Source organism: Amblyomma maculatum, chromosome 4, assembly GCF_055883805.1.
Source record: "Amblyomma maculatum isolate TAMU_Amacu chromosome 4, ASM5588380v1, whole genome shotgun sequence".
In the NCBI taxonomy this organism is placed as follows: domain Eukaryota; kingdom Metazoa; phylum Arthropoda; class Arachnida; order Ixodida; family Ixodidae; genus Amblyomma; species Amblyomma maculatum.
This window is the reverse complement of record NC_139347.1, coordinates 15,140,123-15,154,782: the sequence shown is the minus strand read 5'-3', so window position 1 is coordinate 15,154,782 and position 14,660 is coordinate 15,140,123. Positions and strand designations below refer to the sequence as shown.

General features: G+C 44.4%; 1 protein-coding gene across 4 annotated transcripts in view; it reads left to right on the top strand.

The window, feature by feature from the left end:
• Positions 1-11,050, top strand: part of mtDNA-helicase (mitochondrial DNA helicase) — a 36,364-nt gene extending 25,314 nt beyond the window's left edge. For 2 of the 4 annotated variants that reach the window (XM_084600789.1, XM_084600788.1), the window contains exons 14-15: positions 2,917-3,045; positions 10,633-11,050. In XM_084600789.1, the coding sequence (XP_084456915.1) occupies positions 2,917-3,045; positions 10,633-10,794 (291 nt within the window). In that variant the 3' untranslated portion in view covers positions 10,795-11,050. Of the gene's footprint in view, positions 1-2,916; positions 3,046-4,331; positions 4,482-5,476; positions 5,614-5,926; positions 6,062-10,632 lie in introns of those variants that run through there. The other 2 variants (XM_084600791.1, XM_084600790.1) reach the window with 2 other exon arrangements.
• Positions 11,051-14,660: the final 3,610 nt, after the last annotated feature.

Sequence of the window (14,660 nt, the reverse complement as noted above, 5' to 3'; positions counted from 1 at the left end):
CCTGCGGACGTTAAGAAGCGGCAGCTCCCTCTTTTTTTTTTTTTTTTTTTCTTTTATGAGTCATCCTTTCTTATCGTTGTGCTGTTCGGACGTTAAGCGGCGGTTTTTTTTTTTTTTTTTTTTTTTTTTTTTTTTTTTTTTTTTGCGGGAGTCGTTTATCTTTGCATGTATGAATCAACGAAAGCACGCGGTCAGCTGCTGCGATCATGACGCCCGCCCCAAGCGCGGCCCCAAGCGCGGCGTGGCTTGTGCAATCAAGCCATCACGGGCACTCTGCCAAGTTCGCTCCCCGCCAGCGCAGGAGCAATAAAAAGATAAACGCGCTCGGACGTTATCGCTGCGCAGCATCTTGGCACGCTGCCAAGAAATGAGCTGTGGATGAGACGACCGAAACGGAGTGACGCGCGCCATCCACATGCAAGCGAAAACGCTCGCGATTTCTGCCGCGGTGGCTCGAGCGGCGAGAGGGACGCAGTTCCAACAAGTTAGAAATTTTTCGCTCTCGCTGCCGCTCCTCGCCGAGATCGCTCAATCGCTTGCATGTGAGCGAGCTGGCCTTTATGCATTTTTTTTTTCTTCAAATTCTCGGGTGCAAAAGTGGAGGGTGCGTTCATTATGCGAATGGATTGATTATGCGACAAATACGGTATCGTTTTTTCGCATCGTAAGTGCCGTCACAAGCCGATTTTTGTATATCGAATCATCGATATATCGAACTATTTCGCGATCCCCTTCGAGTTCGATATATCCGGGTTCGACTATCTGGAAACCGGCCTGTCTTCGACACTTTCAAAACCTTTTCAAGTTGAATTCTGTCTCTTTACTTCTGCCAGTCATGCACATAAGTTGCAGAAATGCCAAACACAGTTAAGCTAGCCTGATCGCCATTTGTCTTTGCACACAGGGTTGCTTGATTTTTATAGTAGTGAACTCAGCGGGTCTTTGAATCAGGAGCTTCCATGTTGGTTCAAGTCCACATCGGAGCCTTACTGATGGCAGGCTTTAGATACTTGCGAGGCTTATCATTATTCATGATGGTAGTAGTAGGTAACATCTGTGCAGAGGAAATGCCAAGTCACCATTTTGGGATCGTGGTGACAGGGTGTTACTGACCTATAATTTCATTTTCTATTTGATTCTGATATGCATGTCATTTTTAGATCATTATTGCATGCAACAATATGCGTTTTGGAATCGAGTGAATGAATGTGGTATCGCGAATCGGCTGTATACAGGGCAGTAGTTTGTGAACAATATGCAGAAATGGTCAGACAAGAACCATTTTTTACGCACCTTGAGCAATTTATAAACCACAAGCAGCTTTCTGTACAGTGGCTATGACAGTATATCTTTTTCTGCTAAGACTCCAGACCACGTGGTTTGTCTCAGTCACTGTGGTTATTTGATGGTGGATGTCTAGTTCATCGATGAGGGAAAGGTTGACATTAAAAAAAGGTATGGTTTGGTTTGTTTAATAGGATTTAAAGACCCAAAGCGACTCAGACTATGAGGGACACTGTAGTGTAGAGCACAAGATATTTCAACCACCTGGGTTTTTTTAGTGCGCACTGGCATCGTACAGTACATAAGCACCTTGCTTTTCAGCTCCGTGAAAAAGTAGCTGCCATGGCCGGAATCAAACCGCATCCTTGGGTGCAGCAGTCAGAATGTGCAAATATTTGAAAATTTAGAATAGCAAATCGAATCTTCTCACTTTGGGTTATTCAGACAAATCAAATATTGGAAATTATACTAACTGAAATCAATATTTTGTGAACTTTTGAGATACTTTTCAAATAATTGGCATTAGGTTCGTTCAAAAAAGGTCAGCCTCAGCATTATTCTCCGACTACTGTTAGAAAAATACAGCTCGTACTGACTCTGCATACCATCCTGCAGTGATTAAGCACTGTTCATGTGGCATCGTTTATAATGCCCATGCGGAGCCTCTTGGACAATGCGGCATGGCACAGGGTAGTTTAGGAACCTTTCTTGCCTTGATGCCTGATCTCGGAGGCAATTACTAATTTGTGCTGTCACCCATCTCAGGTCCTGAGGTATGGCTGCAGTATATTCTCTGTCATCATCAATGAGAAAGGCTAATTTTTCTGTGGGTATAACTTGATGCCTGTAGTGTTAACTAGAGGTGCGGGAATATTGAAAATGTTTAATAAAAAAATACGAATTGAATATGTTTGTTATTCAATTTGTAGTCGAAAAACCGATATTAGGAATTTTTGAAAATTACTGAACACGTCGAAACATTTTCGATTTCACCGTAGTGTTCCCCGCACTGCGTGCTTCACCGCAATGCTTTGCCATGTTGATTATGCAGTGAAGCATCCTCGAAACGCAAGGGGGCAGTTTTGGAAGGAGGGACCTTTCCTTTTGTGCAGAGGGCCTTCCCGACAATGTACGCAAAGCAGAGCACTTGACAAAATCAGGAAGAATGTCGCTCTGACTTCAATGTCATCTCGAATACAGACAGCAGCAATGCAGGCGTTCGTCAGATAAATTTACTATGATGCAAACAGTTTTCGGCAGTTTTTTCAGGCCCATTCAATAATTTGAGCTTTCGATCAATTCGGGCATTTTTTTTTTTCTGCTCTCTTCCGCACAGAATTATAAATAATACATAAAATTTTCTAAATAAATGCATAAAAAATTAACGTGGTTACTGTATTCAGCAGCGATAGAACAACTTCACCTGGTTTCCTTCCTCTATGAAAAATGGATAATCGAAACTTTGTATACAAAATTTACACCGAATATTTCAGTAAGGTATACACCTCTGTTCAATTCTAGTTTAATTTTGTTTGCAAATATCATGTGAATTTTGAAATAAACAGGATGAACAATGTTTGTTATTTTTTTAACTTTCCATTCCATTGACTCATTAAAGTAACTGTATCTCAGGAACGTGATGCTGAGGAGCTCAGCACAAGTTCCATCTTTGGTGGAGCCAAGGCAAGCCAAGAGGCAGACAATGTGCTCATTCTTCAGGATCGACGACTGAGCTCCCAACAGGGTTGCAAGCACCTGCAGGTTAGTGGTCCCTTCTTGCATGGCAGTTTGTACTTTATGAAAGTACAAACTCGGCACCAAGCATAACCGCAACTTCACGCTACGTATATCCAGGCATAGCAGAGCTAAGCCACTGCCAACTTTTATTAGAGTTTTATTGTGTGTTCAGTGCACCGACGAGCCTTGGAATCACTTTCTTCATCCTCCTCGTCCTCTTCCTCACTTTCCTCCAGCTGCTGTTGTTTAGCGGCGGCCATAGCATGTCGTTGAGCTTCGTGGCGACGTCTTTTCGCTAGGCGTTCTTTTTGTTCTGGGAAGGTTCAGTGTTTCGAGCCTCTCTCGCGGCCGGTCTAAGAAAGCGTCTTGTGGCAGTGCATCGCGCGCCCCTTGTCGAACACAAACAGCATTTTATTGAACGCATTAAAGTTCACTGGCATTCTATAATTCGTCTACAGAAAAGGAAAGACGCAGTATCTGTCACTTGCGGAATCCCGCTATCATTCTCACTGTAAACAAAGGAAATTATGAAGGGCTTTTCACGATCCGGGGCGTGGCGCAATGGTAAAGCGCTGGGCTGGGGATCCAGGGGATGGAGGTTCGATTCCCGGTGGAAGACAAGGTTTATTAATTTATTTTGTAAGTATCAATTCATAGAGGCATGAGGTTGGTCGCTTCGAATTTGGCGGCTCTCACGCATGCCCATAATGGGCGTCCTAGACTCATGCGAAACTCGGCTCTGACCCGCGTAGTGTAGCTTTACACTACAAAATGAGAGGGCATGTGATATCCCTGTCAGACAAGCAAGTTAAGTGTCACTTTCAATGAGTGCACTCGCGTTTAGTATCATTCGCATCGTGCCACACAATGAACTTTATTGACACTTGCTGCTAAACGCACTCGGCGCGAAGCGAGTTTGACGAACTCACTACACTTTCCCGGCGGACGAAGTGCGTAGCCTCGATAGCAGCGTTTCAAAAACGAAATAAACTTTTACCAAAACAAAAATGCCGCATTCCAATTTTTATTATGCCTTGTCGCATGTAAACTTATTTTCCGCCATTCATGAGATATATATTGCAAGTATTCAATAAATATTCTCGTCCTCAGCTGCACTGTTCATTGGAAGCAAGGCCATTGGCAAGGCCAGCATGGCGACACGCGCCTTTTTTGATTGTGTCGTCAATTGGTCGTCAGTGTGTACAGAAGCCACTAGCCCTGTGAGTGCAGTCAGTTTGCAGGATGGCGCAGGCCGAAGAAAGAAAAGAATGAGTATCGTGGTCTGAGATGGAAACATACGCACTTATTAGGCTGTGGGAAGACCACCTGGGCAACCTCCGGCGAACAAAGCGCAATGCGAAGGTATACGCCGCTATTGCCAAGAAACTTCAAGAAGCCGGGATACAAAAAAGCAGCAAAGAAGTTAAAAAAAAAATCGAGAACATGGGCAACAAGTACAGGTGAGTTGTATTGTGATAATCTGATGGACGGGATTTCTATCGTTGCCGCGCGTAGTTTTTGATTAGTAGCATGCTTCTCACCATGCATGATGGCACCTCGTACGCTGCACAGCTAGCTGGTTTCCTCACGTAGACTAGGCAAGTTGCATCGTTGTCGCGTAGAGTTCTGCTTGAATTTTAGCAAGTTTGTAAACATGCTTGATAATTCACCTAGTGCTGCACGTGCAAACAAGAGACGGTTGTCAGTGTATTTTCTCTACTCTGTCTTGCTCATAATCAGCATCATATTCCGCGATGACTGTTTATGTTGCTGTTTTTTCTTCTCAGCGGATGGCGCAAAACAATTTCACTTTACTGCGCCACACTGGTAGCAGCCGTGGCGAGAACTACAGAATTTCTTTTGGTCACAATCCGGTTTATTCACCTCATGGCAGCAAGCATGACCATGCTTCTTTTTGATTTGATTGAGTAAATTTGTGTTTGCAATACGCCAGGCTTGAAGTCCTTTGGCATTTGCTATAATAAAGTTACAACTATGTTTCCAGTGTTATAACCTGTGGAATGCAAAGGTTATGGAAAACAATGCTCTTAAATTCTTTAGGTGTCAAAGCAGTGATTTTATTATTGCTCATGTCTATGGAGCACAGACCTGGTCAGACTTTTCTAAAGCGCTCAAGCAGTGCTGTGACCATGGCATATACAAGCACCTAATGGCCTGAAATTGCATATATTGAGTGAGTTGCATATGCATGTGTGTGACTCATAAAAGGCGTACAAATATCAATTTCGGCATGTCTATATGCATTTGTAAATTGCTCGTCACACAGAGCTACAGGAAACTCAGTGCTTGCGTTCGTCTTTTGCCATCATTTTCCCCCTTGTTCACCATTTAGTTGCTGCAAGCCCAGTTTCTCGGTTTAAAATTTTGCAGCTAACAAAGTACACGCTATGTACCACAACATACGTTCTATATTTTTGGAACACTTTATTTGCAGTTCATGCTTGTGTTACTGCAGATTTCTCAGCCGAGAAAAAACAAATGGGTCGGAATCTATTACCTTGCGATATTACTGGGACATACACAGGTTCCTAGGATCCCTGCTAGCTAATGATAGCAACCTGATGCAGGAATCTGTTTGCGACGAGAATGAATCTGCTGAGCAGGTATGTAGTCGTGACGATTGTGTTTGGTAAATGCACAAAATGACCAACAAAGTCGGTTTATGAAGTATGCAGCCTGTCTCCGTCATTTGAAGTGACTGGAAGCAGCATACAATACTTAAAGCATCCATTTATGTCACACTTGAGACCTTCTTGTATTTTTTCACACTAGGTAACCATGCATGTACCATGCCTGCCTACTGAAATTAAAGGAAGGCTCTTGGTGGTACTGAACGCTTCCAAGCTTGTTTTTCCTAATTTAGTGCACGTATGTATCCTTTCAGATCTTCTTCAGTGTGATTGATGAAAGGGAGCTTGACGAACAAGAAGTGCCTCTTGAACCAGAAGTTGCTACTACAGTAACAGTGGCAGAAAATATGCCAGGGTCGGCTACAAACGCAGGTACATTGCCAGGGCTGTCACCAAACACAAGTACTTCGCTGCCCGCAACAATCAACTGCCCTGAGGCGACAAGCCAAACGCACCAAAGAGGCTGCGGCCAACTACTACAAAGGGGCTGGCTGCCCACACAGCTGTCCTCCAGCAGCTGTTAGAGGAGCAGCGGCAGCTACGCTGCTCAATTGAACATGCCCGAGAACGAGGTTTTGCGCTAAAAGAGCGCCGGTTGGCCCTGAAGGAAAATACCGCCAGACAGGAAGACCGCCTGATCGACCTCTTGGAGAAAATAGCAAATAAATAATTGTGACAAGCCCTATGGAGTAGAGCATTTGTAATGTTCTGCCACGATTCACAGCTTCACACCACTTCATTTACAAATAACAGAAAACACACATTGTAGAAGATGGTATAAAAAAATGGCGGTTCCTTTACACAAAGCTATGCGTGCTAAAAGGGTGCTACACATGGGTCCCACTGACTAGTAGCACTTCAAGATGCAGGCTGCACTTGCTTCCAGAAGAAGTTTGCCAGTGCATTCCGCACTTGTTCACCTCGCCCATCACACACTGTGGTAGTGTGACATGGCTGTCCATACACGGCATCAAGTGCGTTGACTTCTTGTTCTTATTGCTGCTCAATGCCGTCCTTCAATGTTTCGCAGATGTTGTGGAGCACGCAGGCAGCCCTAATGGCTTGTTTTGCATTGGGCAGCTTACATTCCATCCTTTTCATAACAAACAATTCTCCTTGTTTTGGAGAGATTATAGAAGACAGCTTCACGTGTGTCTTTCTCTGCATTTGGATACGGTTTAAGCAGGTTAGATGGTAACGTGAAAGCTTGATCGCATAGGATTATTGGTTCCACAGTTGTGTTCTCAATTGTGACCACAGGAGAACGAAAATGGGATCCTTCAACGAGCTTGCAAAACTTGGAGCTGCCGTACACGAATGTCGTGGCACCTGCCCGGGCTTCCGACATTTATATAGAGAAAGCGGTAGTGGTGGTCCACCAGTGCCAGGAGGATGACACTGTGCCTGCATGAAAAACAGAGAACAGTAAACTCTGCCATCACATTAACACCTGTTTTGGAACTAAAGGCAGTAACCATCAAATTCCTTCACACAGCGAGAACTTCCATATTGTGATGGAATCTCAATAATTTCATCATGTTAGATAATTATAACCAGATTGCCTTCCTTTAAGAACTGAAAAATCTTGCAAGCAAACTATTCCAAGAATATGTTGTTGTTTTTTTTTTCTGAATCTAGAAGTCTTGATTGGAAACAAGCGGACTTGTAAAGAAAAAAAAAAAGGAAAACGAACTTACCACCCCTTGTAGGTAAAGTAGTCGGCAGCTTGCTCCTTTGGTGGTGATACTGCGAAATGGCAGCCGTTAATGGCAGCCGTTAAGGGCGCCAGTGGCGTGCGGGAAACCGTGGACAGCATAGAAATCTCGCATGTGCTGGGCCATCTCGTCACAGCGCACCATGCGCACCCATTTGGCTTCGAGTTTCTCAAGAAGCACCGTGAAAAACTCGGTACATCTCATTCACAGTGGACCGGCCGAGTGCAAATAAGTGCACGATTGTCCTGTCTTCTGCAGTCAACCCTAGGCGGTGAAGTCCGACGGCGACTTGCTTCTCAATGGAGATTGCTGGCCGCATGTTTGTGTCCTGCCGCGATAGCTCCCGCGAGCACGACTCCACCAAGTACTTGAAATTTGTTGACGACATGCGAAAGCACTGCTTGAAGTGCGAATCACCCAAATTGGCAATGTATCTCCAAACCACCTTTCGTTTGTTTCGAAGGAGGATCGCTCTCTCTGTATCGTGGGCGATGTACCAGCGATGACAGCGGCGATGTAGAAGGCGTTCATCTTCAGTTGCTGCTCAAGGTCCTTTAGTATACTTGCTTCCTCATCGATGGCTAGCTGCAGCTCCCTGTCTTGGGCAAGATGTCGCATTCGAATACACATAAACGTTGCCACGAGATTTTCAGCATTGCTTTGTGTCGTCATGATACTCGGAACAGCTGGAACAACCAGGATACGAGCTGCTTCTGGCTTGTCTCGTCTTTAGACGCTTTTTTGTAATTGCAAAACTTATCCTAGGTTCTTTAAAAATGACAGCAAAGTAGACCACACAAGTTATAACTACAAAAAAAAACAAGATAATAAATCGTTTAGGTGCAAAAACTAATATTTTCTGCCAATTACTTAATTAGCCATCGCCATCACTGCCAAATGTCGCTTTATTTTGCCGTGTAGCAGCAAGCACTGAAAGTGACATTTTACGAGATAAGTGCACTTTGTGAAAGTGTCACTAAACTTGCTCGTCTGACAGGGGTATAAGTCTGTGTGTTCCCTGTGAGCCCATGTTCCACAACTAAGGAAACAGGTGGCATACAGAGGAACTTAGTGTATCCACTGACAACTTGGCAGCCAGCATTTCTGTCCTGTGTGTTTGTGTGTCATTGTAGAACTAAATTACCTTGGTTGCTCAGGTCAGGAGTTGTGTTGGCAAATTCCTCTTCATATTGGACCGTACTGTCGAGCTTGGCAAGCACAGTGTGAAAAAGGCACCAGGCAAAATGCAGTGGCCATAAGTGCCACTTTGTGAGTACCTGACAGTCTAGAAAGATACCACAAGAAGTTTGTCTTAATTCAGTTAATTGAGCACTTATTTTTGTTGTCTCTTGGCCACGCTGTGCGTGTTGAGATCTTACACCATTGCCCATTCCCAGAGTGTATTGCCTGCTACACAAGTGGCTGTGCTCTCTAGGGTGTTTTGTTAGCTGCATCCCTGCCTAGTGCTACAGTTGATAATAAAATTTTAATCTATGTACCTACCTGCTGAAGAAAGTAATTCCAATTGTGTGGATATTAAAATATGTATGTATGTATGTATGTATGTATGTATGAATGAATGAAGGAAAGAAGCCAACAGTCGGCGAGGCCAAGGAAACGTTGGGGATGGTACTTTGTCTTTTTTTTTTCTTTTTAATGTTTACTTGGATAATCACAGAGATTAGTAATGTAATCTGTTTAGGGGAAAGATAATTAAACACAACGTAGAAGAAAAAAGATATATATATATATATAGAAAAGTTATTTGCGTTCTGCCTTCCCGTGCTAATGTAGACTGTCAGCCAGCTGTGAAGTATGTTAGTGCACTGCAGGGAATGCAGTTAGGAAATTTAGGTGCTGCAAAACTGTCATGGTTTACGATTTGAGTTTAAGGGTCAAGCCATTACACCTGTCGAGAAGGATTGGGAGGGTCAGTATAAAGAGAGGTTCTACAATAGCAATAAATTATGTATGGCCAAAAGGCGACTGGCTCAAGTCCTATCTCTGAAGCCTTTATTTTTGTGCTCTTCCTTTTCTTAGCTTTGCACTGAAGGCTATTAGTGTAATTACTTGGTGGTAATACTCACAGCAACTTGTTTGCTAGGGCCTTGTAAGGCCAAAGGTCTCGAATTTTCTGCAGAAGAAAGTATTAAATTCTGGGAATTGAGAATGCGGGATCGGCAGTATTGTATCTCCCAAGTGATAATGTGGATAACGCAACGCAACCGTTCTTGCCCCGCTATTTCGTGCTTCGTGCTGCACATTCTGCCCTCTTTTTTTTTTTTTTCGTTCTCTGCTCCTCACGCCTCTTTCACTGCTCCCCCTCTTTCCTCAGCTGTTCGCACCATCATCTGCCACATTTGTAACATCTCTATTTTACCAGTGTGCGACACGCACTTCGTTTTGATGGTCAGGGCCATCAAGAAGCTGACATTTTCTTGCATTTCACAAGCCTGGTGGGCGAGCTTGTTATGGGCCCCTCAAGTAACAAAAAAAAAAAAAAAAAAAAGGAAAGAAAGAAAGAGAGAAGGAAAGTATGTAATATTTATAGACTCCAAATATAATGCAAGATATTTTCTGAAACAGGTTGTTTGAAACAAAAAATATACTTCATATTTGTGGAACTACGGTAATATTGCCTTTTAAAGGTGCCATTATCATGAGTCATCCCCACATATGCATGTGGGCACATTGCTACTGAAGCTGGCATTAGCTTGCTTGAGTTGATAGTGAAGCAAGCATGTCAAATCATCAGCAGAACTTTGTTACTAGGTACATTCTAGGTTTGAAGAGAATTCAAACAATTGATCACGTTCCCATTGTTCTCAAATGCCTACTGATGTCTCAAAACATGATGTCTCCCGGAGGAAGATAATGTGGCTGCTAATGCAAGGAATGCTGAAGTCCACAATTTTTCAAGGATTCAGGAGAAACTAGGAGCCTTACTTATGACCCTCTCTTCAATGCACAATTTTCAATGTTTGAACAACCTGTTAATGCGCACTTCTAGCATTTTATTGCTTAGCCATGGAATTGTTTTTGTTGCACAGTCACCAAATTTAGTCATTACATTAGCATACAGTGCCAGTTGCTACTTTGTCTTGAAAGTCTCGCTCTCAATACAAGGTAATGCCTGAAGCATTGTTTGCCTCGAATTCACTTGGTTGCTTTAATCTGTACTCACTGACTTAATATAATGGTTGATTTCTCTTGCCTGCGATTCTTATGGAACTTTTCTCCCTTAGGTGACCAAGAATCGATTTGATGGAGACATCGGGTCAGTGCCACTGGAGTTCAATAAGGAAAACCTCACTTTTTCAGAGAGCACATCGCCTTTCAAGAAGACACCGGATACAAAGCCAAAAAGTGCCTCTTATCGCAACAGTCTTCCATCATGGCGATCATGAGAGATGTCCATATTACATGAACATTGTTTGTGACTGATTCAGGGTCCTGTAACTGCTGCTGTGTTGTTTGGCTCTCGGGAAAGTAGTAGTCATTAGGAATGGAATAATATTTTGCTGGTCATATTGCACCAGCTTCAGCAGTCTGGAGCTAGTAGCAAATTAGTGTAATTTATAGACAAGGATGCAAGGTTCTGAAAATAAGTTGTAGCTTCTTTTTTTTGAAGCTGACAGTGAATAAAATGATTTATATAAGAGATTTATTGTGCCGCTGTTACCATACACTTTCTTATCTGTAACAAGAAATTTAAAATTGAACCTGCGAACAAGTTTTGGGAATGCAAGAAATGTGATTTAATTCTTAAATTGCTTCCTGTTTGATGTGACACGATCTTTTACATTAAGCATGTTGTCAGTGTCCTGCTAAACTTCTATGCAGAAAAGTTTGAAACACTTCCTTTTTAGTAGGCATTTAAAAATATGCTAATGCATTAGCAGTCACTGTTGGCCTTTCATTATCGCAAACTGTCTCGTTTACATTTCTCACTCAAAAAGATTTTTCTGAGCCTTACCAGTTTACTTTTGTGGGAGGAAAACATACTTTCCCAATAACCACATTTCAACTTTGTTTTTTCTTTATGTATAAAATGGGCTATAAGGGATACTGCACTGAAGGGCTCCGGATTGGTTTAGATCGGCTGGGATTTTCAGCATGCGCTGACGTCACAATGCACATGGGAATTTCACAGCGAAGGCTGTTACATAGAGCTCATCCAGGGCATTCGTGAAGCCATGGTCTATAGAATTTTTCACATGCCAGAGGCATCCCAATGCTTCCTGGATGATACACCTTCAGGTCACTTCTGGACACAGAGAGCACCCTAAAGTTGCCCCAACCTGCTGCAATCAGCTCTGAGCGCTGGATGCATTCCTCACGTATAAGTACTGCATAGGATATACCGTTTGTTGTCACCACGCTGCTCATGCCTGTATTGGCAAAATGTAATCACGTAATTCTTAATCATCTGTGCACTGCAGAGAAGCCAACTCATCTGTACTCTTTAGAGTTTGTGTAGAGTTAATGTGCTTTGCGGTCTGTTTCTTTAAGTGCATATGTTCATTGAAGAGCATTTTTTTGTATCAAAACCACAATTTTGACAAGTCTTCTCCAGCATGATAAGAAGCACATGCTAGTGATTTGTTGCATTTCTATGAGGTGGCACTGCCCATTGGCATGGCAAGTATTGTGCTAACTTCTTGAGACAGGTCTCCGTGCAGCTGGCATGTTACTCTTATGCTGTCTTATTCACTGCGACACTATACGTAAAGAGCAAAGCGAGCTTGGCAGCCACAAATAAACAGATTCAACAAAATATCTTACAGCTGCACCAGGCGTGCTTTCTGCATGCAAGAGCAGCAGTTTAACTCGTAGCTTCCATGCTTAGGAGAGCAGCATAGATAACCTGTGCACAACCCTGGCTCATAAGGAGCCTATACGGTAGCTTTGTGCCCACCCTGGCTCGTAAGGAGCCTATACAGTAGCTTTGTGCCCACGTGTCCACCCGTTATTCAAAAGTGCCTCCACTTAACATCACCAACTTCGCCGCCAACTCTACACACACAGACCACAGCTTCTACGACATTGGGGGCAAACCTTTAACAGCCATCATGGATGAAGTCAGATCTGTGCTAGGAGGGCCTGTTGAACATTACTGAACAAGTCTATGGAACATTTTTTTCAGACTTCCTCGCATTATCATATTTTCTCGCATATAACACGCACCAAGAATTTAAAAGAAAAAATGCAGTTAAAAAGTTGGGGTGGGGATTATATGCAATATTTTTCTTTTGAGGGCCGGAGCCGGCTTCGCGGCAGTGTGCCTTCCCTCCGTGCACCGTCATCGACGCGTGTCAAGCCAATGACGGGCATAGCCAAATCTACATTCAAAGTCTGTTATTGTGCAACCCCACTGCAGTGATCGAATAACCCCATGCTTACCTTTGTAAACCACGCAGCCAACCCTAAACAAACCAGAATAATCGCAAACGCACTGAACCTTAGACAAAGCACGCTTTGCGGCCAGTTCTATGAAATGCTTCAGTTCGTGTACACCACATGGGGAGGTTTGGAAGCAGAATTACTAAATAATGGCGAATGTTTCGGCAGATTCTTCCACTGCACAGTGCGGTAGAGCTGCAGTTTCTTCGTAGGTCTCATTGCTCTTGAGTAGGCTTCACCGCCACCGCACAAGCGACGAACAGCACGTGACAGACGCAGAGTTTCGGCACGCTGGAATAATAGAAGTGCCTCGCGGACGGAATTCGCACGCATATTTGTACCGCTGCGGTATAACATCTTTGAAATAAAAAAAATGGTTAGCGTTCTAAACGACGTGCACTGACGGGCTTGGTTCACAAGTGATGTGCCTGCATTGACAGGCTGGCATGGCCGACAGCTCCCTTCGCGCGCGACGGCAAAAACGAAACCATCGGCCTGTCATGCCTACCGTTGCGTGGGTATCGGAGAAGCGCTGGAAACAATGCATACATGTATTTAAAGCCAAAGAGTACAAATTAAAGCACAAATCCGCAGGTTGAGAGCATGTCAAGGTCGTATACTGTCGTGTTTGCTCGTCGTCAGTGTAGCAAAGACGTACGCGTACTTTTAACCGTGTTAAACACTCATGAGGGTGCGACCAGCGTCGGCCAAGGCGAAAGCCGAACTGGCTGGCTGAAGAACGGAGGGAACGCACTTCCACGGATGGGACTTGCTTCCCCGAACAACAGGAGAGTAGACAGGCGGCGCGTTTTCGCGGTGACGAGAGGGGTGCCAGGGTCTGTCCATCTGCTCTAGACACAGAACGGATGAGAACACTTCCTTCCCCCTTAAAAATTAGAGGGTCTCTTAAATGTCTTTTAAGAGGAGAATGGCGAAAGCCTACCCTTCCTATCCTATAATTTGCCTCCCATCGTTAGGCTCTTGTCGGCAATCGTTGCAGTGCCACATATAATTATAATTGGTTTACAGGAAAGGAAAGGCACAGTATCTGCCACACTTTCTGAAACGTGTGCGTTTGGACGGTACACCATCGCTCCTGTCCCATGGCGTTCCTATGGCGCGCGTTCATGTGTGGGATTGCAGATAGCAGGGACGCTAGACAAGATGAGACTTCTTTTATCGGCGTTCGTTGCAGGGCTCTAATTATAATTGGTTTACAGGAAAGGAAAGGCGCAGTATCTATCACACTTTCTCCGGCAAGTGTGTTTGGACCATCGCTCCTGTCGCGTGGCGTTCCTTGGCGCGTTTTCAAGTGTGGTATTGCACATGGCAGGGACGCATCTCGCCTCGGCCAATCAGGTGGTCGAAATTACTCCGTAGCCCTCCACTACGGCTCCTCTTTCTCTCTTTCCACTTTCACTCCCACCTTCCTCCCTTCACTTACGGCGTGGTTGAGGTGTCCACAGAAAACAAGTGAGACCGTTACCGCGCCTTTCCCTTCCTATAAATCAGTCTACGCAGTCACGTTGTCCTGACTCGCTAGCGGTGGCAGCGGTGTCAGTTGCTGTTAGCGCTGCCTCCAGCGACCCCGCCCTCCTTTCCTCGTGTTATCCGGTTGTTGCACGCGCTCGTGCCCCCATCGTTCACCCCCCCTCCCTCTCCCTCGAGACCGGCCGTGCTCAAACTAGGGGCATGAAAGAGGGGCGGGACTCGGTCGACACGAAACCCAGAAACGGGCGCCAAAGAGCTGCGCTCCAAAAGAAGAGGGAAAGAAGGACGCGCGCCGCAACAGCCATCGTCCACCACTGAAGCGGCGGCAGTTACAGTGATCGCCTACAACAGATAAAAATGTGGTGGCAGGGTGCTAGCC